General features: G+C 40.5%; 1 protein-coding gene across 3 annotated transcripts in view; it reads left to right on the forward strand.

Moving 5' to 3' along the window:
- Positions 1 to 26,791, forward strand: part of zranb3 (zinc finger, RAN-binding domain containing 3) — a 127,097-nt gene that overhangs the window by 45,060 nt on the left and 55,246 nt on the right. For 2 of the 3 annotated variants that reach the window (XM_040051589.1, XM_040051590.1), the window contains exons 10-14: positions 6,747 to 6,866; positions 7,311 to 7,490; positions 8,167 to 8,340; positions 10,094 to 10,559; positions 18,825 to 19,127. In XM_040051589.1, the coding sequence (XP_039907523.1) occupies positions 6,747 to 6,866; positions 7,311 to 7,490; positions 8,167 to 8,340; positions 10,094 to 10,559; positions 18,825 to 19,127 (1,243 nt within the window). The remainder of the gene's footprint in view (positions 1 to 6,746; positions 6,867 to 7,310; positions 7,491 to 8,166; positions 8,341 to 10,093; positions 10,560 to 18,824; positions 19,128 to 26,791) is intronic. The other variant, XM_040051591.1, reaches the window with a different exon arrangement.

The raw sequence follows: 26,791 nt of genomic DNA on the forward strand, positions 1-26,791 counted from the left end.
AGAAAATACATAACATTAAACATGTTAACAACACAAAAGCCATATTAAACGCAGACTACTTTAGGCCCGGAAGTAGGATTCGTCACGTCATCACTTAACAATCGGATAGCATCGTTCCAGCACCATGGACAGCCACTAAAGCCAGAGGTTGGGGAAACAGGCACATTTATTTAGGTTATGCTACCAACTCAGACAGTCTTCAAGTCAGCCAAAATGCAGCAGTCATTTCCAGTAGACCAGCTTCTACATAGATTCCACACATATTACAGTATGAGTGCACATTCTCAATATAAAAGTGGTAACAGTGTTTCAATCCTTGACAAAAACATGAACACAAACTACTCACTCTTTGAGGAGAGCTTTGCTCACGTCCCGACAGCACGCTCATCCTGCTCTGTTTCCCCTTCCTCTTTTGAGCACCCTTTTTTTTTTTTTTTTTTTTTTTTAAAGGTGCGTTGACAGGTTGGCAGGTTTGCACCTATTTTCCATAAATGATAGAGAGAAGGATCAGGAAGTACAGCTGACATATTTCCTCGTATGCCCCCCTACCATCAACACTTATCAGGAAAAAAAAGAACCTGTATTTAATCAACTGGCTCTAAAATGATCATTTACATCTGAAATTAAGTTCAAAAGGAAAATGTATGTACATATAGTTAGGCTTTGGTTCACAAGCTAGAACCATGACTTAAACATATAGTGGGTTGTTTTTATAATCTGTCCATCTTTAAATGCAGTGACCAGACAGATGCCATGTAATTTGACTATTCCATAATGCCCTGAGACACTGGCCCTGCATATTTCTCTTCTTTTATAGCTCAGGAATAAAGAGGTTCTTAAATTCCAGGTAACTGAATCACTGAATTAAAGGAATGGGATTAAACTGAAAACTAACAGGTAGCTTGTGGAGCCGCTACATTTTCTGTGTTCTGTGTAAAGCCTTTACACACCGGACGAGTAAAATTTTTACCAATACTTCATACATTAAAATATTTTTCAGACTAATCCTTAATGCAGCCATTCACACCAAACGTGTATTTTCGCAGGACAAAATTTAGGCGTTTATTTTGTCAGATCAAAGTTTGATTTTTTTTGGATGTGGATATATAATCTGGGCAATCAGACCACTACATTTGGCAGAAAGTCCGCTCATAGCTCAAAACGCACAGCGGCACTAAATTTACAATGATATGGAAATCAGACCCACAGCAAGACTCAGGGTCAGCTGGCTCTCTAAAATGATTTCTCTGCCTCCTCAGATGTGTTCCCAATCAGAGTTCAAATTGTCTCACCGACATCCCAAAATATGTACGAAAGCAGTCATGATCAGTTGTGACCTGGATCAAACCATGAAATTCACCCTGCTTCTGACTTCTCCCGAAAAACTGGGTGAACCCAGAATCCAGAAAATCCAGTATGTTTAAAAACATCGTGAGCAGCTCTGGGTTTTTTAGGACATGTTTTTTTGCAAAATCGCAGTGCTTGTGGTGTGTATACACCTTAAATGACAAATTTACATCCAAAAAATTCTGAATTGAATGTTGTATTTTTGCAATACGCTCGCTGTGTAAAGCCTTTTCGAATATGCTGAGCTGAAGTGATGAGGTCAGCATATGTCAAAGGAATCCCTGTTAGCTGTTTGTCTTCAGGCTTTCTAAAATGCTTCAAACAGTTTTTTTCCATCTTTGAACTGTATGATCTCAGAAAGGGGCTCTAGGGACAGAAGCCCCACCCACCTGCTGTTTAAACATTCTGTTTGTGACAAGGAGCCAGTAAAAAGAAAGCAGCTACATATCCACTGTAAGAACAGTGAGGATTATTTTGAACTGTTATTCATGCAAAGCTGCTCTAGTGGAGTCCAAGAATAAGAGAGGGTCTGGAAATCAGGATCATGGGTCCAAAACAGCAGGTTCTGTGTATAAGTGTCTTTAACAGTAACTGATAGATTACATTTCATGTTCTACTATCAGGCTTCTTTCTGCATTGCTGTCTGTGCATTATTACAGCCAAACCAGGAAAACGTATATCAGTAAATGCTTATTCCTGTCATTTCCATTCAAGATTCTGACTTTTTTTTTTTTCCGGCTGCAGACACCTCAGTTGCTTATTAACCCTTTAAAGTCGGTCGGAGCGGGCACGCTTCGTTTTGCGTAACTATTTTTAAATCCCAGTAACACTGCAACCACGTAAGCTAGCGCAATAATTCTTTTTGCATATGAAACCGGAGGAGTTGTACTTACATCTTATGCCATCAGCTTGTCCTAGGTCACAGTTTCATTCCACATATAGCTTTGCAAAAATTGCATAAAAAGCACTTGCAGCAACAAAAACATAATATTCCAGAAACACACTTTGCCGATCCGATCAGCTGTTTGTAACACTTCCTACGTCCATCAGCGCGAACTATCGCATGTCCGCCATGTCCTGCCCAAACCAGAAGTGACGTCATTTTGCAGAAATGTAGTTTTTTACCATCAGGGCCTTATGAGCCTATACTGGTGTTTTTAAAAGTTATGTTTGACTTTATGACTTTCTGTGTCGTTTCTGGGATGCTTAGGACTCATATTGCACTGCTGAAAATAGTTTATTTTGATGCATATGCTGTTATTTTGCAAATTTGCATTGTAAGATTTATTTTCGTTTTTCCTGCAGTATATAAAAATTGGTGTATTTCAAAAATAAAACTATGAAGACACTTAAAATAAATTTCCTGTGGTGGGAAACTATTTTGTGCAACTTTTTTGTATTTACAGTTTTGAGGGATAAGCCTTTTAAATTTCTCTAACTAGAAATATATGTTAAAAAAACAAAAACGATTTTAAATTTTTTTGTAGTTTATTGCACCTTTTTGCAATTTATGTAATTACTATGCACTTAATGCATTCATATTATTAGAATTTGGGCTATAATGGTTGTATTGATGTATATCAACTTGAAATGGTCCCAAAAATGGCACTACAACATGTAAAAATATAATATAAGCTCTGGCGCACTTGGTTCTATGGTAGGTCTTAAAGGGTTAAGTGTAACGTGAAAGTACTAACTGTGTAGATTGTATTCATATTTCACTTTCACTTCCTGGCTTACCAGAGGTAATTGGCCCCATGCTTAAGTTTTATTCCTTCATCCATAGTCCCGCTGTGTTTATAAGTCAAACCCTTCTCATGGCTGTGATTACCTTCGACAGGGTACTAAGCTCTGAGCTGTGCCAGTTGGGCTTTTACTTACAATAGATGTTAGTCGTGAATTATATGAATCTGCATCTTATAAGGTACGTTTAGCCGCATCATTTGGATGATTAACAAATTAGTTTATACACTGAGACGCTTCGAGCCGTCCACATTCTTGAAGGAAACTCTTCTTTTGCTTTCGTAGTAAGTAAACTTTACTTCCACAACTTCTTCTCAAGTCATCACAAGCAAACGATATCTCAACCTGTGAAAGAGTTGAAATGTGTGTTTGCGGATGTGCGCTCGCTCGCGCGTGCGTGTGTGTGTCACTGAGGTCGGGGAGGTGTCGGCTGAATGTAATGTAGCGGTGCAACGTGTGATAGCACATTCCTCCTTGAGACGCTCACTCCGTGGTGCATTCGCACTCACTAATTAACAGAAATGAGCTAAAAAAGGAACGACAAGCAACGCACTGTGATGAGAAGCTTGGCAGGGACAAGCGACTGTGCTCCAATTACAGTGTTGTCACTGTTTTTTCTGCTCCGCACGCTCTCATTCTTCACCTGGTGTCAAACTGGTTGGAAGTTTTTATCATCAATGTTTTTTTTCCCCCACCAGCTAATAAACAACTCAGTTTTACGGCCTTGAGATATTGTTTATTCCTGCTAGTTCTCCGTGAGCACATTTATTTGACCTTTTATTTTTCCAGGAAAAGTCAAACAGACCTGTGTGTTCTTTCTCAGCGCGGTTCTCCTTCATATTCATGCAGTTACAGTTACATTCACACGCGGGAGCGCCACAGTGCGAACACGCTATCCTACTGTCGGCCACCGCGCAGCTCCGCGGGACAAATGGCCCCAAATCAAAAGAGTGAGGTCACCGCAGCACATCAGCGGCGCGGTGAAGGTCGAGTTCAGGTTTAATAAACATGGCAGCCGCCCACTCCCTTTGTTTGGTGTTTCATTATGCTATCAAATATTGTGTTATTAGCGGCGTTCTCGTTTTATTTAATTCATTGCAGCTCCCCTGCTGATGTCTTTGATGGTGTATCCATTCACATTTCTCTTATTGAAATGTCTGCAGGAACCTAGAATACAGGTTAATGAAGTGCTACACTCCTTTAATGTTCCAGCACCAATCTGCACCACCTTTTTACAGACAGACAATACCATTCCTCTCAGTTTGAAGCTTTATTTCTCTTCAACAATCACACAACACATATCTCGTCCTGTTTTTGGCCCGATTCTTTTGCTAAAGAATAGAGGTACGAGTGCTGGATAATAAGCATAGACTATGGTACAAAAGGTGATTGTTGCCAACATGTTGGCATCCATTGGTGTTTGTTCTGCTGATTTAAAGCCTTTAGTTTTGCGTTTTGGCTGTCACCATCCCGTTAGCTTTGAAACAAGTTTCAAATGGGTGCTAATTGTGTCTTCCAAAAAGCAGGCTTACACGATTAAGCCCGATCGCTAAATGATTTTTAAAGAAATACTGATATTATGATACGTCTTTGATATTCATTTCTTTCACACACACAAAACATAAAGAGGTCTTCCTAACTGTTCTTATGTATAGTATTTACTCATTTATGCTCAAACCTGTGCCGAGTCTCCCCTGGTGGACGAACTAAGCCTTGTTTTCTAACCCCTGTTTTCGTACCGTTCTCTGAAAAGGCTCATTTTTCAGGTACAGTTGGTCATTTTAACTTGTGACTCTTTTTGGGGTTGACTCTTTTTCTGAGCCTGCTTAAACTGGACTTTTGAAGAATTGCAGTACTTTCAAACTGGCTTTATTTTTCAGCTTAAATTGCTGCTGGAGATTAACACAGATTTACCAGCTCTTGCTCTAGTCAACAGACTGGCTTTAACCTTGGTCAGATATGACCAGTAGGGGTGGGTTTTAATAATCGATTCATCGATTAAAATGGATTCTGGCTTGGATAAGGTGATATCGATTCATTAAAATCCTGAATCGATTTTTTTATATAAATGTATTTTGCCCAAAATTCCAGAATCTCAGGTGAAACATCACAAAATTTTGACAACCACCAAACATTTAAAACAGTAAATGAGAGCAGGTACACAGCTTCTGCACAAAGATGTAAACACAAAGCACTACCCGCAGATCAGAATCAGTGAGATGTCGCCTTTCTCACCCGACGGCACGGACACGGTCAGGGCTGAAAGCCGACAGCTCGCTGATTCTGATGTTTCGGCGGGTCCGCGCTTTGTGTTTATGCCCTTTTTGCACTGTTAGTTTGATCTCTCTCCAAACAATATTGACCGAACCAGCAGCAAAAGAAGATCCAAACTAAGCTTCACATAAACATCGTCATGGACTCCCTCTGACTTTTGCTGTTTTGCTTCCACCACAATAAAATCACACTTCATGCACAGCTCTCGCATTCTCTCTCTCTCTCAGTGTACTTCAAGAACAGTTTCCCGTCTATCCCCGAAATCTGTTTTCTGCATTATTCGCTTGCTTGTCACGCACAAGTCTACCGTTACTTACAGCGCTGTCGGCCAATGTTTTTTTTTCCTTATACTCCCTTCCGAAAAGAAAACCTAGTTTCTGCTGTTCAATAGGCTTCTAAACGAATTTAGAAATGCAAAACGCTTAGCCGTGTCTCTAATAAAACCGCTGTAACTTCAGAGGTAATGTTCATAAGTTGATTAATGGTTTTCTTTTGTTTTTGATGTACTGCAGAATATTTTTATAAAATCCCAGGCCAGGAAAATCACCTTCATGTTTTTCTGTGTTTTATCTTCAGCTACTTTGACACAAAGGCATCTGCTGTGACGCTCACACCTTTGATAAAGTCTTGCGAGTGTCAGCTTCCTTCTTATAGATACAAAAATATGTAAATGTACTGATCTGAATTATAATATTTCTGACTGTGTGAGGCAAAATTTCCCAGATTCAAATCGAATTGAATCAAATCGTGGATCGAATCGATTTAGGACCTTGTGAATCGGAATCGAATCGATTCTAGAAATCAGTGACGATACCCAGCCCTAATGACCAGTAGCTTCTGAAGGCTAACATTAATGTTAACAAACCTCAGACAGATGTTGATCTTTATCTGATTTAGTGGCGCTGACCTCTTGTTGTACAGGAACCGCACATTTTAACATGCCAAATATAAACACGGTGTGACTCACACACCTTAAAGTTGAGCTTATCTAGACATCATCATTGTTCATTTGGAGTTACGCTTTTGTCCATTTAATAAATGTATTAACTCTTCTGTTAGTTGCTCTAGTCTCTCTTGAAGGAAATATATTCTCCCTTTTCCCTTTGTTTACTTGCTGGATGGAAACTTTATGCAGCACTTTGTCCTGTACAGATAACTTTTTTCTTTCTTTTTTTTTTTTTTTTTTTTTAAGCTTTGTGACAATAACTGTGTGCATCAGCTGGAGATTGGAGCTGTGTCTCCTGGTTAGAAAGATTATTGCCTTAAAACTGTCGAGTGTTATTATATTATTTTACATTGCTCAACTGCTCAACTGCCATTTTAGTGATCTAAATTTTCCTTTGAAAATCAAACACTGCGTTGTCTCGACTCCATCCTGACAGGCTGGTTATATCCGAATCGACGGCAGCGTACCGTCATCAGAGCGAATCCAGTTGGTCCACAGATTCCAGAGTGAACCAGACACCCGAGTGGCCATCCTCAGCATCCAGGCAGCTGGACAGGTACTTGCATACTTATCCAGCAGGCTATGCAGGCTATGCTTGATCATAATAAAGGAAATAAAACACCCTGCAGTCAATTGGAAAATCAGCTAAATAGACTCAATTTTGCATATTAGAGGTAATTATGGTTTGTACTGGTTGCTGTGAATCCTAATATCATAGAGAAATGAATGGTGGAAACGTGTTCTAGTATTAATAATAAACTCATTGACCTCAATTATTCTGAGTGACCAAATATGTACAGAAATGTTATGCATTCCAATCAAAAGAAGTGGGTGCTTGAAGCACTTACGTATCAATTAGCTGATAATATTCTGCTATTAAAAAGAATTTCAACAAATTAAATTTCATTCAATCGGACTGGATTGTTCCATTTTTGAGGTGGTTGTACTGGGTACTCTAAAACAGATATGTAGCGTGTGTGTTTGTGTGTGTCCTCTCCAGGGTTTGACCTTCACCGCTGCCAGCCACGTGGTGTTTGCCGAGCTCTACTGGAACCCCGGTCACGTCAAGCAGGCTGAAGATCGTGCCCACCGCATTGGACAGACGTCCTCCGTCAACGTGCATTATCTCATTGCCAAGGGCACCTTCGACACCGTCATGTGGTCCATGCTCAACAGGAAGGTACTGTGGGTGACATTATGGCAGCAAAGTTGGAGAAATTTATGCAAAGCTGCTTATGATTTCACTGGTCATATTAAATTTGAATGATAAATCACCCTTACTGCTCTTGTACTGATTAGGCTCTTCAGTGTTTTTAATGGAGGCAATACTAACATTTGCATATTGCTACGCAATAAGTTTTAAGAGTAATCCAGAAGTTTCTCTTCCTGGACAGGATGTTTCTGTCTCCAAATTACGATTACACATCATGGCTTCCAAACCGATCATCACAAACGAAGTTGTGAATAAATTTAAATGTGATTTTTGATCTGAAAAATATTTACTTACCACATTTTTGGTGACCAGTTGTTACAGTTTTGCCTTTGTGCACAACCGTAATAGATTTAAGACCTCACGCAAGTAGGTTTGTCAACATAGGACAACAGTGGTGAGTGATCGCAGGATCTTTTCCATGGTTAAAGGGAAAACTCCTTTACGACATCCAACCAAGAGAAAACCCTTTTTCCTTAAACTGTTCACTTGAGTTTCTTATTGTTTTATTTAAAATGTATTATTGTGGTGTAAAGAAGCAAAACTGTAAAAAAACAAAAAACCAACAAAAAAACGTGTCACTGTTCATAAATTTGTGGACCTAAGTGTGAAGTGAAGGTACAACAGAAGGTTCCTTGTGTTTCAGGAAAAGGTGACTGGCAGCACTCTAAATGGAAGAAAGGAATATCTGAAGGCCGACGAGGGCGACAAGGACAAATGGGAGTTCCTCAACTTTGCCAACGCGTGGACGCCAAGTGAGATGGTGCTGCCGCTGGAGGGAAGCACAGGAAATGCCAAAACCGACGTCTTCTTTACTCATGTGAGTCAGCAGGAAATCTTCAACAGACATCTATTTCTTTCTCTCTTTAAATTAGCTCTGACATGCCGAGCCATCGAGTATAAAGCCACAGGAGCTTTCATAATAAATGAGTCTAATTTCATATAAAGTCATCACACTTACTGTTTGGTTTGTTCCTCATTTCTCTATGCCACCACTGGCTCTGTAGCTCCATAGCAAAGCATAATGTGATATATGAGAAAAGAAAGTTGCTTTTTCTCGTTGCCATCATAAATAAATCTGCACGAGGACCTTGGGAGCTCGAGAGCTGTGGTCCGGGTGGCGATAACTAAATCGCTGCATAAGGAGTTCTTGTTGCGGCATTGTCATTTGAAACTGAGTGTAGAAAGCTGTTAAACTTTGTGTGTAGTCAGAAGAATTGGACGAATGCGTCCTGGGCGCAGATTTTCATGTTTACTGTGATTATTGTACGAATGTAAAAGAAAACAAAAGCGTGCACACAGACGTGGAAACGTTTCACACTACTGATCAGCCACAACATTGAAACCACAGTTTGAATATTGTGTAGGCTTTCACTGCCACACGAACTCTGAGCTGTTAAAGTGCAGACTCCTGGAGACCTTTGACCTTTGTCCTCTGGAGCCCAGACATTAAGCAGCAGATCCTTAAAGTCCTGCATGTTGCGAGATGGGGACATCCTCACAGAGACATCCACCACATTCAGATCTAGGCCAAGTCAGCACCTTGAACTCTTTGTCAAGGTCCTGAAAAGTGTTTGCAGTGCGACAAGGTCCGTAATCCTTCTGAAATAGGCCACGGCCACCGGGGAATCCCGCTGCAACGAATCCAGCTCCAGCTACGCTCACGCCTAGTCAAGTAGTGTGTGGGGTGTAAAGGTTGTATCCCTAAAAAAGTTCAAATTAATTTAATTTTTCAGTCAGAGGCTGAACAAGTTTACCATTTAAGGCCATTTCATACTGGAATATCTTGCAAACATGAACCAGTAAGTCCAGAGAGGAGATTCTTTTGTTATCTGCCGCTCACACTTTCTGTCTCAGTTTCACATCTGAAACCCTTCCCCTTCTTTTTCTTCTTTTATTGTGAAACATTCGGAGGAACAGTCTCTGGAAAAATCACATTATGAGCAGATATTTGCTGCTCTTTGTTGTTCATTTGTAAGGTTGTCCGCTCATTACCAGCAATTATGTCCTTAGCTGTTAGCTCTGCACTCCTCTCTGACTGTTGGCGACTAAAATCTGCTCCAGTTGGTGGAAACAGGGTGTTGTGTCACATCTTAGAATGTTTCAATTTCACTTGTCAGTGGTTTTAATGTCGCAGCCAAATTGGTAAAATGTGTAACGCTTGTTTTTTTAAGAAGAGACACATGGTACTGTTAGGATCATTATTTAATGACTGTGATGACTCGAGACGAAAAATGAAGACACTTTATAGTGTGATGGATTTATGAATTATGAAAAACTGAAAGAGCTGCACAAAATTTGTGATCAACATTAGAACATTTTGTATTTGTAGCATTGTATTTTTACATTACTGATGTGTAAAGAATTAAATGGGGTTTCTGATCATCGTTGCGTGTGTTACCATGGTGTTGCTGTATGCAAATGACTGCCTTTGATGGTGAAAACAAAAGGAGGATTTGATTCAGGGATGCTTTGTCACTTTACAGGTGGATTGAAAATTGGGTGCTACAGAGACAAAAACCGACTTGAGCTTGTATTTTTATTCATTATTTATTTTATATTCTTTGCTTTAGTTTGAGAAAGAAAAGCAGCACGACATCCGTTCCTTCTTCTCCCCGCAAGCTGGCAAGACGAAGAGGAAGAGAACAGAAGATGAAGAAAGTCCCTCCATCTCCTCAGAGACGGCTGCCACGCCAGCTGGCATCCGGGTATACTTAGAAAACAGCGAGGAGGGGAACGAGGAGTCATGCTCCCAAACCTCCAAAACGCCCGATCGGGATTTCTCGCCCCAGCTGAAAAGGCTGCGAACACCGCAGCCCAACCGGAGCCCCACGTCTCGATTTGGGGGGAAGCGGAGGTCGTCTGCGGGGGGGATCAGCGCAGGCAGCCCTGCCAGCGCGGTCTCCCTAATGTCTCAGCTGTCTGAGCCTGATCCTGCATCCGTGTGGAATTGCGGGGCCTGCACCTACTCCAACAGCAGCCTGTTGCCGTACTGCGAGATGTGTGAGTGCCCGCGCTCTACCTCTGCTGTCAGCTCAGGTAAGAGTAAGGAACAAATAATATCCAATTATCCGATCCCCCCCCTCCTCTCACCCATCCCACCCCCAACCTGCTGTTTGCGTCTGCCTGTGTGTCCCTCTTCTTCTTCTTCTTCTTCTCCATCTTTCTCTTTATTTTGCTGTTGTTTATTTTTGTTTTTAATTAAATTCACAAACCCGATTGCAAATCAAACTGAATTTTATTAAGGAAACGCACGCGCTTCCATCATCTCTTGTCTAAAATGAAGCACCTGAAGCTGAAATCCATTCATTGCTTTATTTTCCTTCCTGTCAATATCAATCGTGGCAGTCTGTTGACATAATACTTTTGAACAGCATTACAGATTTCACCAGATGGAGATGCGAGATAGCAAAAGATGGAGGCAGACTTCCCAGAGTCTGAAATAGCACTGCTCAGAGAATATTGTCTGTCTCCCTCTCCTCTCTCTCTCTGCAGATGACAAGGACACAGTATAATTCTCACCTGTCAAGCTGAGAGAGAGAGCGAACAGGCGCCTACTATTGCTGCAAACGTCTCACACAAAGTTGGGAAAAGTTGAGCTGGCTCGAGCTGATATCTCTGACAGCCTATGATTGTATCTTGCAAAGAAGAGGGGAGGGAAGTCGTTATGACCTGGCAGACTGCAGGTCCATGCTCTTTAGATGTCTGAGATGCATCAAATCAGTTTGAGAGATGATTTAAAAAAAAATAAAATCCCCAAACTTGAATGTAGTTCACAGCTGTAATGTTTAGGTAACATGAGTTTAATACTTTTAGTACTCCACTGGCTGAATAAAGCCTTATATGAGCATGAGCTAAAGATAAGTCATTAGTCAAAAAAAACCTAGTTTACGGCAGGTTAAGGTAGCATTTACCGATTGCTTTATAAAGACAGACTTCACTGCCTGATCACACACTTTATTTGATGCACTTAGAGGAGGCGTATTACTCTTCTCCTTATTTGATGCCACATATATCCTGTTAAATAATGAGGTCAGACTCTGTGCAAAGTAATCCCAGTTATACACTTTTTTCTACTCTTGGATCTATATGATGCCAAAGAGGGTGGACATCCCTAATATGGTCGTTGCAGGCACACAGCCAAGAGCAGCGAGTCAAAAGGAGCAGGTTTAAGGCGAACCAACACAGAGTATCAACAAAGACCAGCACAATGAAAAAAGATTATTTTGATCTATCAATCATGAAAAGCTACTGTAATCCAAGAATAAAACTGAGAAGTTAAAAATGAGCACAGCAGGTCAATTTTAATCAATTCATGTTTTTAACTATGGTACTTCAGAAAATTATTAAAATGTTTAAAACAGAGCAAAATGCACACTGATGAATGACACAGTTTAATCTCAGTGTCAGAGTAGTTATGTATCCAGACGAGTCATAAAAAAGTAATTCCACATGAGCATAACCTCTGGCCTTCCAGACTGCCAGCTCGATGAGGTAGCAGAGTACAATACTGTCAAATAAAGCCTTTCAGGCTTGATGTTGAAATCTAAATTATTAGTTGGAGAACAGTAATTATAAAGAGCACATCTACCATGAAAAGCCTTTTTGCTCCAGTGAGGGTGTTTGCTTTTATTCACCTTCACTCTGAAAACATTTGAGAATTTGGGGAAGAAGAAAAGGGGGTGGGGGGGGACACTTGTTGGCGCTTTTACCAAAAGACAGGTGATGATTGATGTTAGCCTCGTGTTCGTGAGCTAAATATGGAGCTGGAGTCGGTTGGCTTTGAGAACAGCTAAGCTAGATGTTTCACTAAGTTTAAAAGTACCGTTAACCTTGTAATGCCTAAACCGTAAAATAATTGCAAAAAAATTAGCATCTTTGAAACTGCAGTGTTTATTGAGATACTCTTGCCGTTACAGGGTTAACAGGATTTGTTAAATACGATGTGTCGCATTTATTCAATCTATGCCTTTTCCAGGTTTTACATTTTGTAACCATGGCGGACAAAGAAAGTCCCAGGAGGACACCATAGATTGTTTATGATAAGACACAGCCTCTGAAAAAGGCCAGAGCTCACCATACTTTCTAATGGCCAGCAGGGGGCGACTCCTCTGGTTACAAAATGAAATCTGATTGTATGGAAGGCTATGGCAAAATGATGCTACTTCTCACCTGCTTTATGACGTCAGTCAAATCATTCCACAGGTTTTGTTTTATTTTTTGCTGTATTTTGTGAATTATGGACCCACTGCAGGTAAAATAGATAATAAAGGTGAGTATGAGTTGGGGCGTGGCTACACAGTCCCCTGTTTTCAAACATATTCCTGCTACACCCTGTCCTTGTTCCAAGAGAATGAAAGCCAAAATACCAAAGTTGAAGTTTTCAAACAAATGGCAACATTGTTGTCCATCTTTTACCTACAGTCTATTATGGGTGATAACATTTGGCTGACTGATAAACTTTAGAAACACGCTTCCCGTAGATTACATTCTACATAAATCTAAGGTTACCTAACTAGTTTAGCATCCTTTAGGACTCTGTAAAATGTTGACATCGATATAGTCCTAACACTATAGCCCTGCGTGTGTGTAAAGAAAAAGGTTGACACTGCATTAATGACTCTGAAGTCTCTGTATTATAATATAAGCTCTATAGTGAGTGTAAGCACACAGTAAATATTGGCTGAAGGTCTGTTTGCGGCTCGGTCCATTGGAAGTGAAGCTGGTGCACTTAAAACAGACACAGAACAAACAAGCAGTACCTCAGCTTTTGAGCAGCATAAAAACACCCACCCACACGTTTTTCTTTTTTAACAAAATTCAGCCCCCATTTCATGCTCAGCTGCAGCAGATGCTTGATAACTATTCAGCAATCACACTCTCTTCTTTGTCATAAGCGCCACTCTGCATTCACAGCAGCAGGCCGTGTCAGCTTGCTAGACAGGGAATTTAACAACCTGCTAAATTTGTAAATGACAGACTGCGCGGAAAAATAACAACTGTATTTATGAAGATATCTCTCAACTTGGCACTGCAATCCACAGCTTGTGGAAATGTAAGAAAATAATCAGGCCGAAGCCTGTAGTGTGACATGAGAAATGCTATCTCTTCAAGAGCAACAATTTTTCACAATGACTATAAAGAAAGCCAGGACGCTATGAATCACAGAATACTGACACATGATACAAGGACGTCAGGGCTTTGTATTTAAAGTAAAGGCAAAGATGTATCCGAGGCATTTGGCTTCCGCTCTGTATTTTCACAGAATGGCAAAAATACAACAAGCCAGCAGCTGTAGAGGAAGAGCAGCGAGCAAACAGAAGGGATATTGGTCTGTTTTACCGTGAGGCGTTTGGACCAGAATAAAATGTACCGGAAAGTAACAGAAGGAGATGCATGAAGTAAGAAGGAATAAGATTTTAAGGGTTTTTTCTATTGTTCAGTGGAAAGTATTGATGCTAGATGTGGGAAGCAGGAGAAACGGGAGCTTAAAACCTGGCTACCACCCTTTGCAGAGCCCCGTGTTTCTTTAGCTGTTGTGGTTACATCTGTCAATTCTTATATTCTAGCACATCACGCTGCAGTGGCAGATTTACTGCCGAAAATGGGAAAGTTTGTCACTTTTAAGTTTCACAACCAAAATAATCAGTGTCACTATAGATTTTAAAGGGTACATTTAATGGTAGATTTTCAGCTCTAGATTTTCATTCCCGGGCTCATCTAGACTCGTTTTGCATAATTGACAGTTTAAAAGAATCCCTTTTTATATCAACTTTATATCAACTCAGTGCAACTTCTTTGTTCTTCTGTTTTAAAAGTCGTTTCAGCTGCTCTCTCTTTAAGCCCTCCCTTCCTAGAAGCCTACTTTATGAATGACTAACTTCCAAAAGCTTGCCAAAGGGCAGCACATAGTGATTATGAGCTGTACCGGCTGTACTTCTTAGGTGTGCTGTGCCTGTAACTTAAAACAAATCAATTCAATTCAGTCTTATTTATATACCACCAAATCACAAACACAGGCCTGTTATATTGTGAGGAAAAGACCCCTTAAGTAATACAGAGAACCCCCAACAATCAAACAACACACTCTGAGCAAGCAACAGTGGGAAGGAAAAACTGTCTTTTAACAAGAAGAAACCTCTGGCAGAACCAGGCTCAGTGGCCCCTGTGGAGGTCTCCCTGTAAGGAGTGGATATCCAGACTTCCAGTTCCCTCCAACTTCTTACAAATCCAGCTAAATTTAAAAAAGACAAGGTAATTAAAAGCTAAAATTTTGTCTAATGTTAACCCATTGTTTCATCAAATTTTGGAGTCCATCTTTTCCTGTCCACATGGAGTCTTGTGCGAAACTCAGGTGCTCAAATTTGATTGGTTAGTAGTACTTTGACTACAATAGAATACAAAGAAATAGCAGAAAGCTTCTACTTTCAGTATTCTACATATTCATACATGGAGCCCATTTTTAGTTGCTCTAGTTTAAAGCCTGCGTTTTTTGCTAAAAGAGTACTTTTTCATTTAGCCCCTTTTGAGCTCTAGCTAGCAAGTGTTCGGTAATTAACACCCCCAGCTCAATTGTTGACAGGCTAAATATGTGAGAAAATTATATATTTGCCTGTTTAGCTTGCAGCTAAAACAAAACCTAGTCTTACAAATTGACAAGACCCTGGTGAGGAAGACGGATACATCACTCTTTCCAACACATATAATAGTCCTATATACACCAACCATTTAAGCCTGTGGTGCCAGGTAGCTTATGATAAAAGCTTAGTCAGTTTTGCTTTGTCTTACTCTGCTCCAGCCAATCACCGCTGATGGCAGCGCCCATTCTTCCTGTTAAAAGGGAGTTTTTCCTTCCCACTGTTGCCAAGTGCTTGCTAATAGGGGGTTGTGTGATTGCTGGGTTTTTCTCTGTAGTATTGTCGGGTCTTTACCTTAAAATATTAATTGCTTTAAGGTGACCGTTGTTGTAATTTGGTGCTGTATGAATAAAATTACATTTATTTGAATTTATTTGATTTAAAAGCAGTTAGATTAGCACCTAACGTTTGTGTTTTTTATGTTTATGTATGTTTTGGTGATGTTGAAGTTGGCATTTGGCTTTTTTAATCCATTAAATGTTCTGTTCTGTCTGACAGAGACGGGAATTTACCTAATTCCAGGTGCTAAACAATAACATGTCATATTAATTGCATACAAATTGAATCGCTGTAGTGCTGTATCGTTAGTAATCCAGTCCTGGTTTTAATCAAACTGTCAGGGATTATTACCTCCTTCTTGTGACAGGGTTTATGTCTCCGGTGGGTTCGTCTGTATCGTCTCCTATAGCTGTTTTGGCACCAGGAAACAACCAGGCAGCTTCTGTTGAACTATTTTCAAGGTGAATTAGTAGACTTCCTGTGCTTGCAGCTTTTTTTTTTTTAGACCTAGAGCGTGGGCATGGTTCAGTCCTTCAGCTCTTTCACTGGTAGACCAGCAATTTGTCTCTCAGCACCTACTGTGAGAGATGTACACAGGGAGAGGGCAATTTGGTTATCTCCTGGCTCTCTGTACCTCTCAGCTAGCACTCAAACCATGTGCTGATTTTTTATTTATTTATTTATTTTTATATCAAATTACAGAATTTAACAACAAAGTCCAGCTGAGTCTTTAACTGCCTGATATTGTACAGCATGTGAACCAGCTACTTTCTTTTTGTTTGATGGGTCTTCTGTTACTGGCTGCAGTTTTTTCCGAGCCCTGCCAACTGAAGAAATTCAAAGCATTTCCTGTTTTTATTTAACTACATCTGCTAGCTCACATGCCAGAACACATGCTTTTGGAATCCTTTTGCATGGCATTTTAGATTTGAGACTCGATGTTGGAACCTTATCAAACCACTACAGACATAATGGGCTCCTGATGGGCGGGGAGAATAAGGGGGATTGACTGGTAAAGTGGAGGCACAGCCCTGCAGGATTTTCCCGTTAACATCTTCTTCGGCAGGGACAGCTTAACAGAAATTGAGCCGTCTCTCTGCGGTCTTACTCGGCTTGTTAGTGAAGAGGGGCAGCGCTGGGGCCAGGAGCCCAGAGACTCAGATGGCATTTGAGGAAACCGACTAGGGGATGGCCTTTTGAAGAAACAAGCCACAGAGGCGCAAGATCACTAATTAGCCCTCTGCATCCTCAAGACTCACAACTTAGTGTCTTCTTACATTGCGCACCTCAAGTTTGACAAATATTGTGAAGAGATGTGATTAAAGTTTAACTAAGAAAAGTAAGAAATTGCATGACACTTTTTTTTTAAGAAGTTCTGTTCTGACCGTGACATTTACGTTTGACTATAAATAATAACGGTCTTTTCTTTAAGCAGCTAATCCATCTGTTAATTCTACTTTCCTAATAAACAGCAGCACAGAAAGTACCATTTAAAATAACGTGAAGTCTGCGAATGACGATGACATAATCCCTGCATTCATTAACATTTTTGTGGCTCAGATTTCTGCTTGACCTTCACAGAATTACAACATTCTGCATGAATGGAAATCTCTTGAATGGTTTAAGAGCGGAGCTGCAAAACAAGTTTGATAGGCGGACTTCAAGCTGACTCTTTAAAGCGAGATCTGCCGTTGGCATTCAGCCATTATCAGCTGTTTGAACACTGCTCACTGCACCCCGGCTGGTGCGCGCCACAGATGCAGTAATCGCTGACAATTATTTTGTTTAGGTTTGATTGCACATGATGCAGGCAAGCAATTAACAAAACAATGTGACACGAACGTAATTTGCTCTCTCAGCAAAACGATATTGGCTGTTTGGATCCAGTAGCTGGTGAAAGGAGGCTGGCAGGTGTTCATCTGTAAGTTTCTGCTTCACAGCTGATGGGCTGCAGAGCAACAAAGACTTCAAGTATCCCAGATAGTGCTTACTTCCTGTAAATGGTCATTGTATATCAAGCAACTACTCAGAATAGGAAGATACAAATAAGACATACACTTGAATATATTTGCTTATGTGCACTTAAAATTCATCACATTGATTAAATATCTACTACTTAAAGGGGGCTTATTGTGCGGTTTTTTTTTTTCTCTCCCTACTCTTGGATTTATAGACATCGACTTTATTTAATTCACTTGTTACAGCTACGCAAGAGAGGAAAGAAAATGTATGTGTATGTACAAGTGCAGTGATAATGATACATATGTATTATTATTAATTAGTAGTATTATGTCACTAATAGCAGACATGCCTTTTGTGGTCATTTCGAGTACACAGGTCCAGCTGTGAGCACACAAGCCCCGCCCAGCTGCTGTTCTTCCTCCCTACAGAGGATGAACTAAGAGGCTGCACCATTCCCATTCTAAGATAAAAAAGGATTACTTTGGATTTCACTTTAATCTCATGAGGGCAAAAGAATAAAAGTCAGGGAGGTCCAAATATTCAGTTTTTTCTTCTGTGTATTTTCATGTCTGTATCATCAGATTTGCAGATGGCTGTCTCTCTCTGAGCCTGAATCTTCCTGTTGAAAGGGAGTTCTTCCTTCCCACTGTCTCCGAATAATTCCTGATAGGGGACTGTCTGATTGTTGGGGTTTTCTCTGGTGTTATTGTCTTTACCATACAATAGAAACCACCTTGAGGAAACTGTTGTTGTGATTTGCTGCCAAATAAATAATTGATTTTAATTGTATTCCTTTTCTGCTATATTATTACTGTCTGTTTATTATTAGGGGGAAACCAAGGAAAAGAAAGTGAATAAATTACACCTGTCTGCTTAACATCATGACACTTACTGTTCATATTTTCTCAGCTTTTGTCAGCTGTTATCAGTCAGACCATTGGGTTTCTGTGCAAAAAAAAAAAGTATTGAGGAAGAAGCTTAAATGGCTTGTTTCAGACAGTGGATATAATGAGGCGCTGCACTGAGGCCCGGTAAACGATAAATAAGGATCACTTTGAAATGTGAATCATGCAAAGATAAGAAAGTCCAAGAATAAAAATAAGGAGCTCGAAATGAGCATAATAGGTCCACAATAAAGGCTTGAAAATATACACATTCTTCTGCGCCCCTGCTTATGTCGACTCATTTACACCATCACACCCGCTAAACTTGTCAGTGAAGAACTTATGATGGCAAATAACATCACTAATGAGCCATATTGAGTTTTACTTTCATGTCAGCAGTCATTTTGTCACACTGTCACACTCTTCAGATGATGGATATCTTGCTCGGGAATGAAACTCTTCAAAGTCTGATTACACTGTGCAGCTCAGCCAATAGAGTAATCTTCATCTCTCTCTCTTTCTGTCTCTCCCTGCTGGCTCAGAGCCACCCAGGCCTCAGCTACCCCCTGCAACCCAGAGGGACCAGGCTTGTGTCGTTCTCTCCAGCTCCGACAGTGAGCCAGAGCTCAGCTGGGGAAAAGCCCGGCCTCAGAAATCACGCAAAGGCAAACAGAGCAAAGAGGGGGAGATGGAGGAGAAGGAGGCTGAGCCTCCCAAAGACAAACAGAGAGTGGGAGAAGCAGAGGAAGAGGACAAGCGGTGGCTCAAAGGCAAACAATCAGTGGGAGAGAGAGGCGACGTCGACGCTAGCGGTGGTGGCTGCCTCCCCCCTGACCGCACACAGGGTAATCCCACATGCAATCTTCTTCTTTTCATATCTAGGGAAATTGGCTAGTGCCTTCTTGTCACCTGCCCATATAATGCTGTTTAATATCATCACCTCCAATAAGGCACCATAGCTCATTCCATATGGGGCTAGGCATTATTATTCTTACTTCTTATTACTATTTCTGCACTTTGCACAATGAAGCTACAGGAGATATTACAGTAAGTAAAACTTCGCTGATCTCCACTGGCTTTGAGGACCAGCGTACAGCACCAACTGACGAGCTCCTGATTGGCTGTTTTGTTTTTTTGTGTTGTTGTTTTTTTTTCTTTTAATAAAGTTGACCGAGGTCTAATTTCATGAAAGGCACAAGCTCCCTAGATGCTCCAGCTCGTCCCTGAAACACAACCTGCCGTTCCCCCGTCCGCTCTGGTTATATGTGCACATGTCTGTGAATCTCAGAGGGATGTGAGGAAACAAATTCCCAATTACACAGTGTGTAATATTGCAAATTAAGACCTCTGTGTTCAAGTACTCGTGTCTCAAAGGGATACGCAAAGCAATAAATTGCACTAATTACAAAGAACTAATTACACTGTGTGCAATATGAAGAGCTTTAAAAAAATGCCAGACTAGCAGAGTCTAAGAAAAGCCCGTGACCTGGGTGTTGCCTCTGAAAACATGTAGATGTTCATATTAAAGGGGTGACACTGAGCTCGGGGCTTTTTTCAAAAACATTTTTCTGGAACACTCAACACGGGAAGGAGTAAAGCGTTCAGGTTTTAACAGGCAAGCCATCAATCCCCATTAGCCTTTAACATCCAGAGATCAGCGTGCAACAACCTGGCTGATTCCTGTTCTTGAGACACACGCACACACTTACAATTTGACATCTATTAGTGCCCAGATTGTCGAGTGGTTAATTTCCCATCTTTGCAGATACCTGTGCCACCCCATCAGTCTAGGACTGAATTCCACTGCAGCTTTTCTTTTCCCTGCAGTGCCTTCTGTACTTTATACTAAAGGTGAGCAAAAAGCCTTTTTTAAAAATAAAAACACCTCTATTTAGACTGACTCAAGGGGAGCGATAAAAGCTTCACAGTCGATCAGAAATGGCAGCACTAAAGAGACACCGCTGGATACCAACTTGGCCCCCTACGTCCCCTTAGTCATGCACTTTTTCCCCTGGAGACAGCTCATGTCTACCTGCAGTACTGTGCAGGAGTTGTAGAGCTTTAAGCAATAGCCTAAACATACAGGCAGAGTGATACAGGGCTGTCTTAAGTGATGAGAACACCTTGTCTTATAACAGACACGGAAACAAGAGAAACACAAGCCTATAAGCTGCCCAACGCTCAGTGGAAAGCCATGTGAGCTTTTTAGATTCCAACACAGTGTTTTACAGTATTAAATTTGCCACTTGATTGTAATTTTTGAAATAATAGTTGTTTGGATTCCACAGATAAATGAATAAAAGGGGTTTCTCACTTTTAATTTTCTTATCTGAACCTTTCTTATTCAACTCCAGCTCTTAATATTTTATCCTCTCGAGTAGGTTTGCATGATTCATAGTTCAAAAGGATCCATTTTTACCTTAAACTGTTGCTTATAAATTGGATGGACACCTGGCTCATGCAATTTATAAGCCATTTTAGTTCCTCCCTCTTTAAGCCACCCCCTTTCTGAAAGCACACTTTCTTCTGATTGGCTAATAGCTAAATCCCTGCCACAGTGCTTGTGGGTTTTACTTCTGCATTAAGATTTGATCGATCTGTAGACTTTCAGCTTTAATTTAAGGGGTTTGACAAAGTTATTGCATTAACTGTTTAGGAATTGCAGCCATTTTTATATATTATCTCCCATTTTTAGAGGTTCAGCCAACATGCTGAAAAAAATGAGGTCTGTTTTAAGACTGATAAAAAGTGATTTGCTGCCAGAAGTCTAGAAGTCATGGGCATCACCGTGTTTGTTTGTGTTTCTTCCCTTGGGATGCTCAAAGGCTGCCACCTTCAGTCGCTGCTTATTTGTGGGTCTGTATCAGACCTGTGAATCGTACGGCCCCTGGGCCACATCTGGCACTTTGGTTGTCCTGCGTGATGTCAATGGGAAATTAGGATTCGAGCAAAAATAAGTATACATTATGCAGTTTCCCATTTCAGCCACCAAAACTTGTCATCAGAGAATAGATCACTGTTTTGTTTTTTTGTGATTTTGTGAAGTCACAGTACAATTTTGTTTTCTTTTGTTTTCAATGTAGAGTTGTTGTTTTGTTTTGTTTTGTTTAAACTGGACTAATACATATTTATTTACTGATGTCAAAGGTAGTGCTGCGTGCTTAGTTTGTGGAGAGCTGATTGCTGAGTAACTTTATGCTTGACAAACTGTCAGGTTTTATGATCTACTTTTCAATTTTCAGATTTATTTTTATTGGTATTTAAATGATACCTAGTTATATCTATCATTGAACCCAGATGACATAGTTTTTAAAACTACAGCTGTACTTGGTGCCTTAAAAATCAGAGAAACTGCGTCGAACCAGACACTTGCCTCTGAATGGCATACCTTGGCCTCCACCAACACTGTAAGAAATCTTGGAGTCATTTTTAACCAAGATGTCCAAATATGAAGAGCTACTTTCTTTTATCTGCACAGTTTCTCTAAAATTAAAAGCCATTGGAAACTACTCTTATTATTATCAGGTTGTTCTAAAGATTCCCTAAAAAACCTCCATTTAATCCAAAATAGAGGGTACTAACAACGCCAAGAAAGAGATGATATTTGTCCCATATTGGCCTCTCTTCATTGGCTCCCTGTTAGAGCCACAATCAAATTTATAATCCTTCTCCTCACATAAAGGGGCAGGCCCAAACTTATCTCAAAGATCTGATAGTACTGCTATATATGTTGTCCTAATAAAGCACTTTGCTGTCAGACTGCAGGGTTACTTATAGTTGTTAGAGTTTCTAAAAGTAGAATGGGAGGCAGAGCCTTCAGCCATCAGGCCCCTCTCCTGTGGGGCTCTGTGGGGTGTTTGATTGTTTGGTATTTTTCCAGAATACTTCTGGAAATAATACCTTCAAGTGACTGAACTGAATTGAAGTGACTGAAATTGGTATTTTTGGATTGTATCGAAAGTCAGGAGGTGTTGTGTAAGTCAGTCCTAAAAATTTACCATGTTGTTAACTTCATCAGGTTGAAAGGACTGAATCACAGATAGTTTGTTTCACTTTTGGAGGAGCTTCAGACTGAACATGGTAACGCGGACTAGCACGCAGCTGTCACGTGGCTCCTCTTGGGCAAAGCGTTAAAAGAGTATGGGACCTGAGAGCAGTTTTGTAAGGACATTCCCGAGCTCTTAAATCACTCATGACAAAAAAAAAACTGGATTTCTGCCACTGAGTAAGAAAAAAAAAAGGAAAAACTGCAGATAAAGTAATTAAACTACAAGAAAACTGGCAATAGTAGTTTGAAATTTAGCAAAAATAGATTTTGTTCACTCTGTTTTTGGGAATGTGTTTTAAAAGATAAACTGCTTTTTTTACCTACTTCACATTTTCATTGCCTAATTACAACATTTACTCTTAACAGTAGCAGTTTATAAAGAGATAAAAATAATATTGAACAGAACTAAGTTCAGCTTATTAATTGCCCACCCACGGTATGTATGTATAGATATATAAGTATGAGCAGTTCATAAATTAATTTATTGAAAAAGGTACAAACATTAGTCTTTATAATGTAATAGCTTACACAGCAGGACTCTATCTTCTTTCAGACTGCATTAGGCCAGGCTGAGAGTTGAGGGTCATCTATAAACCTGTTAGCTTGCCAAGCAGTTACCGCAGTTACTGCAGTTACCGCAGTTACCGCAGTCTGCCATTTTAACCATGTTTTTTCATGGTTTTAAGACTTGACTGTTTTTGATTTTAAAAAAAGACGAAAAAAAGCCCAATCTTGATCATAGAAGTGTTAAAATGGGACTGATCAGTACTGTACTAGTTAGTCCCGAAAAGGTTGATTCTGTTCACGTGGATGTAGAGTTTTCAGTGGGAGAAACGTTTCGTCACGTGACTTCTTCAGTCTCAGCTGACTGCAGGTTTCCCCAATCTTATAAACCGTACATTTGCACAATGACTGAAACCAGCCCACTGAAGGAACAATGGGCTGTGAGGTCAGTTTCTTCATTGGTCAGTGTTGATCAGTTGTCATTATGCAAATGTACTGGTTATAAGTTTGGACTGCAGTCAGCTCAGAGTGAAGAAGTCAATTGACGAAACGTTTCTCCCACTGAAAACTCTACATCCAGACGAACAAAATCAGCTTTTTCGGGATTTCCTTACCTGGATGATTGAGCATGCCTCAAGTCTTACTAGTTGGTGTTAGCCAATTAAAACCAAATGACTTACAAACACCCTCTTTAGTTGATTTTAAGGCTCCACACCCTCTGACCTTAAAGCTGGCATCACCAACAACCCCAACACTACAGTAAATCTGTGCCACTTTAGTAGTTTTTAGTTGTGCTCCTAAGTCACTTTAATCATAGAATAAAGAAAAGAGTCATTCTGACTCACACGTGTTTGGGCTTTCTTCAGAAGTAAAGTTCGGTTCCTGCAGGGTTAGGGTTACCACCTATGATGAAATAGACCTCTGAATCCACCATCTCACTTGTAACCTGTGATTTTGTTCTAGCCACATACTACATAGACAAATTTTCAGGGCCTTGAAGATAAAGTCTCACATTTTGAAACTTTTCTATTAAAACAATACATTTGGGTGTTTTAAACAGGCAACAATTCTACAAGAGGGATCGGATGGTAACCAAGCCCTACACCTAACTCTGACCCTAGAGTTTAGACCCAGTGACCTGGCGCATGTTACTACGTTAATGTTTTCACTTGATTTGTTATAGGTAGTTCCAGTAGTCCTATGGCAGATAGTACCGCTCTCACACGGCTCTTGTTTCAACACGAGGGAGGCAGCCTGCGCTGAGACAGACGATATTGACAGCTTAAATCTACAAATCAGACTGCCTTCAAAAACTGCACGAGTGTACTGGCTAGTATGCATGACGTAATTTGTTTTAGAAAAGAAAAACTATTCGAGGCATTTATCTGTCCTGTTGTTGTTTAGTCAGATTCTTAGTTACATGCTGTTGCCAGTCTGTCTCCAGCAGCGTGGGTATTACAAAGCACTGTGTTTGTCCAATAAAAGTGACCTATGGGGTCAGGAGCGGCGCCTAATGATTTTCCTCTACCTGCCTGTGGTTTTAGAAGGCAAACCGCAGAGCTGTCGGCCGCTCCCACCTCTTGATTGCTCTGAGATTACTTTCCTCACAGCACAGACAGGCAATCACTCCTCCTCCACCTCCCCGTCTCCCACTCTCTCCTTACTGTCTGTCGCTCAGTCGATCTGCATGGCCCAAACATTTAAACATGGATACCTGTCTCTTTTGGATATTAGTGCAAATGTAGCAGCGGCACCAAACGTCTTCATGCTTGAGAAGCACAGTTAGGATTTCTTTTTTTTCCTTTTTTTTTTTTATCTTTTGTTTCAATTCTGCAGAAGATAAGATGACTCAGTCCAATTAGGCGTTGTTTTCTTTCTCTCTCAGTAAAATAACAGATAAATCCCTTGGGGTGTTTTGAAGGCACTGTTCATACTGTGTAAGTGACAGTCTAATAAGACGGCTTTGTAAGATGAATTGCCCCCATCGTATAAATGGCCCACTTAATGCAGCTGGCGCGTTCTACCACTGCAAACAGGGGAAGGGGGGGAAAAAAACTGCTTACAACAAATATGGGCTGCACACTGCAGAGCTGCAAGGTTTCATTACAGATGCAGCAGGACAAAAGGATGGATGGGATTTAGCGAAAAGCTAGTGTCCTAAAAATGTTTTGGTTCCAGGTTTGTAGCTCTGTGAAATGCCTTCGTCTGGTTATCTTGGTATTTTCAGAGTGGCCCATTCCAGCTGAGGCTGGTCTGAGAGCAGAACATACTGTGGCAGACCTGGGAAAATTGCACCTATGAGGACGGCAAACATAAAAGTGAAAGATGTGGACTTTGTACAGGATAGGTCAAGGAGGGAAAATGTCTTACTTGGATGATCTCACATCGATACAGAGGGATTTGGCATCAAATTACATCGCTGATATTATTCAAAGCAGCGATGGACTGTTAAACAGTCAGTAAATAGAAACAGTTTCTGTGGAAAATAAAAACTGCTTAAAGAAATACTGCAAAGTAGAAGCGATTGAAATACTTTGAATACAAAGAGCATGTTAAAAGAACGGTTTATGACGTGATTAAGGATATAGAGATAGAATAGAAACTTAAGCATCTGTCTAATATAAACCCAGTAGTGTAGCCATAGTGTAGCAAATGCTACACTAGCAGATTGGTGGCTGCTGTGCTGCCATTAGCATTAGTATCAGAGAGGGAATTAAAGCCTCGCAGAACCTTTGCTGGAATAAATATGATGTTCAAACAGCATATTGCTGCCAAATGGACCAATCAGTTGTTGTGTTCTGCATCATAAAGACGTATAATTATATTTCTGAGTAGGTGAACATCTGTGATCAGATGCAGATATTTTAGCCTGATCAGCTGTTCATTGGTTTTGACCGATCAGCTATCCCAGAGTGTCTCTGCTTAAATACCTTACCTGTGCAGTCCCATATGAAGGTGTGCTAGGTAGAGTGAAAAATATGATATATTGTTTGACCTCACAGGCATAATGTACTCTGTGACCAATAATCACTCTGCTATGAGTGAGTTTGCATGTTGTCAGCATTGTACACTCACACTAATGATGTCATGGTTTTCTACTGATCAGCAGCTGGTAGTGAAAATGTGCTAAGAAGAGTAGGAGTTTTCCACCATAGCCAGAAAGAAAGAAACAAGCTAGCAAAGGGAACTAAATACTGATCTGAATCATATTACGCCACCAGCAGCACTCAGTCGGTAGAAAATCTGTTTGTTTGTTTGTTTGTTTTAAACAACTGCATTAAAATGCTAGAAAAGTCTGTTTCATCTACAACGATTAATTCACTTTTTTATTAAATATACACGTCTTTTGAGAGATTTTGTAGAGAAATACATGTAATTCTCAAAAACGGGGATTGACAGTGGCTTGGCAACAGCAGCCTTCACACTTGGAGTTCTCTTTCGTTTCCCAACCAAAACACTGGAGAGATGTCTTTCTCCCATACCCACTAGAGATCCAGTGCAGGTGCAGGGCAGCACTTGTTCAATGGAAACTCTCTTGTCACAGACAGCCTGTGTCAGTATTTTTCCCCCATTAGCAAGCCAGATGGACACACACACACACACACACGCACGCACAATCTCACTAACACACACACCGACAAGGCAGACAACTGGCCACGCGAAGTGATTTAAGGCAAGTATTATCAGAGTGTTATAGGTCATTGTCTAAATGAAGCGTGGTCGAACAGTGGCGGTCTCATTTCCACCACCTGACCTTTTCGTGCTAGATGCTGGCAGGATGAGCAAGCTACATAGCTGACATTAATGACCCGCTCCCTCTCTTCTTTCTCTGTTTCTCTCCTTGTGTGACCATCATTTTATCACTCTTTTTTTCTGCTCTCTAGCTGCGTTTCAATCCTGTTGTTCAGCAAATTCTAGAGTGAACTTGTGAAAAATAAATTGGGCATTTTCTGTCAA

The sequence above is a fragment of the Simochromis diagramma genome, unplaced genomic scaffold (genome assembly GCF_900408965.1).
Source record: "Simochromis diagramma unplaced genomic scaffold, fSimDia1.1 OVJJ01000107.1, whole genome shotgun sequence".
Classification (NCBI taxonomy): domain Eukaryota; kingdom Metazoa; phylum Chordata; class Actinopteri; order Cichliformes; family Cichlidae; genus Simochromis; species Simochromis diagramma.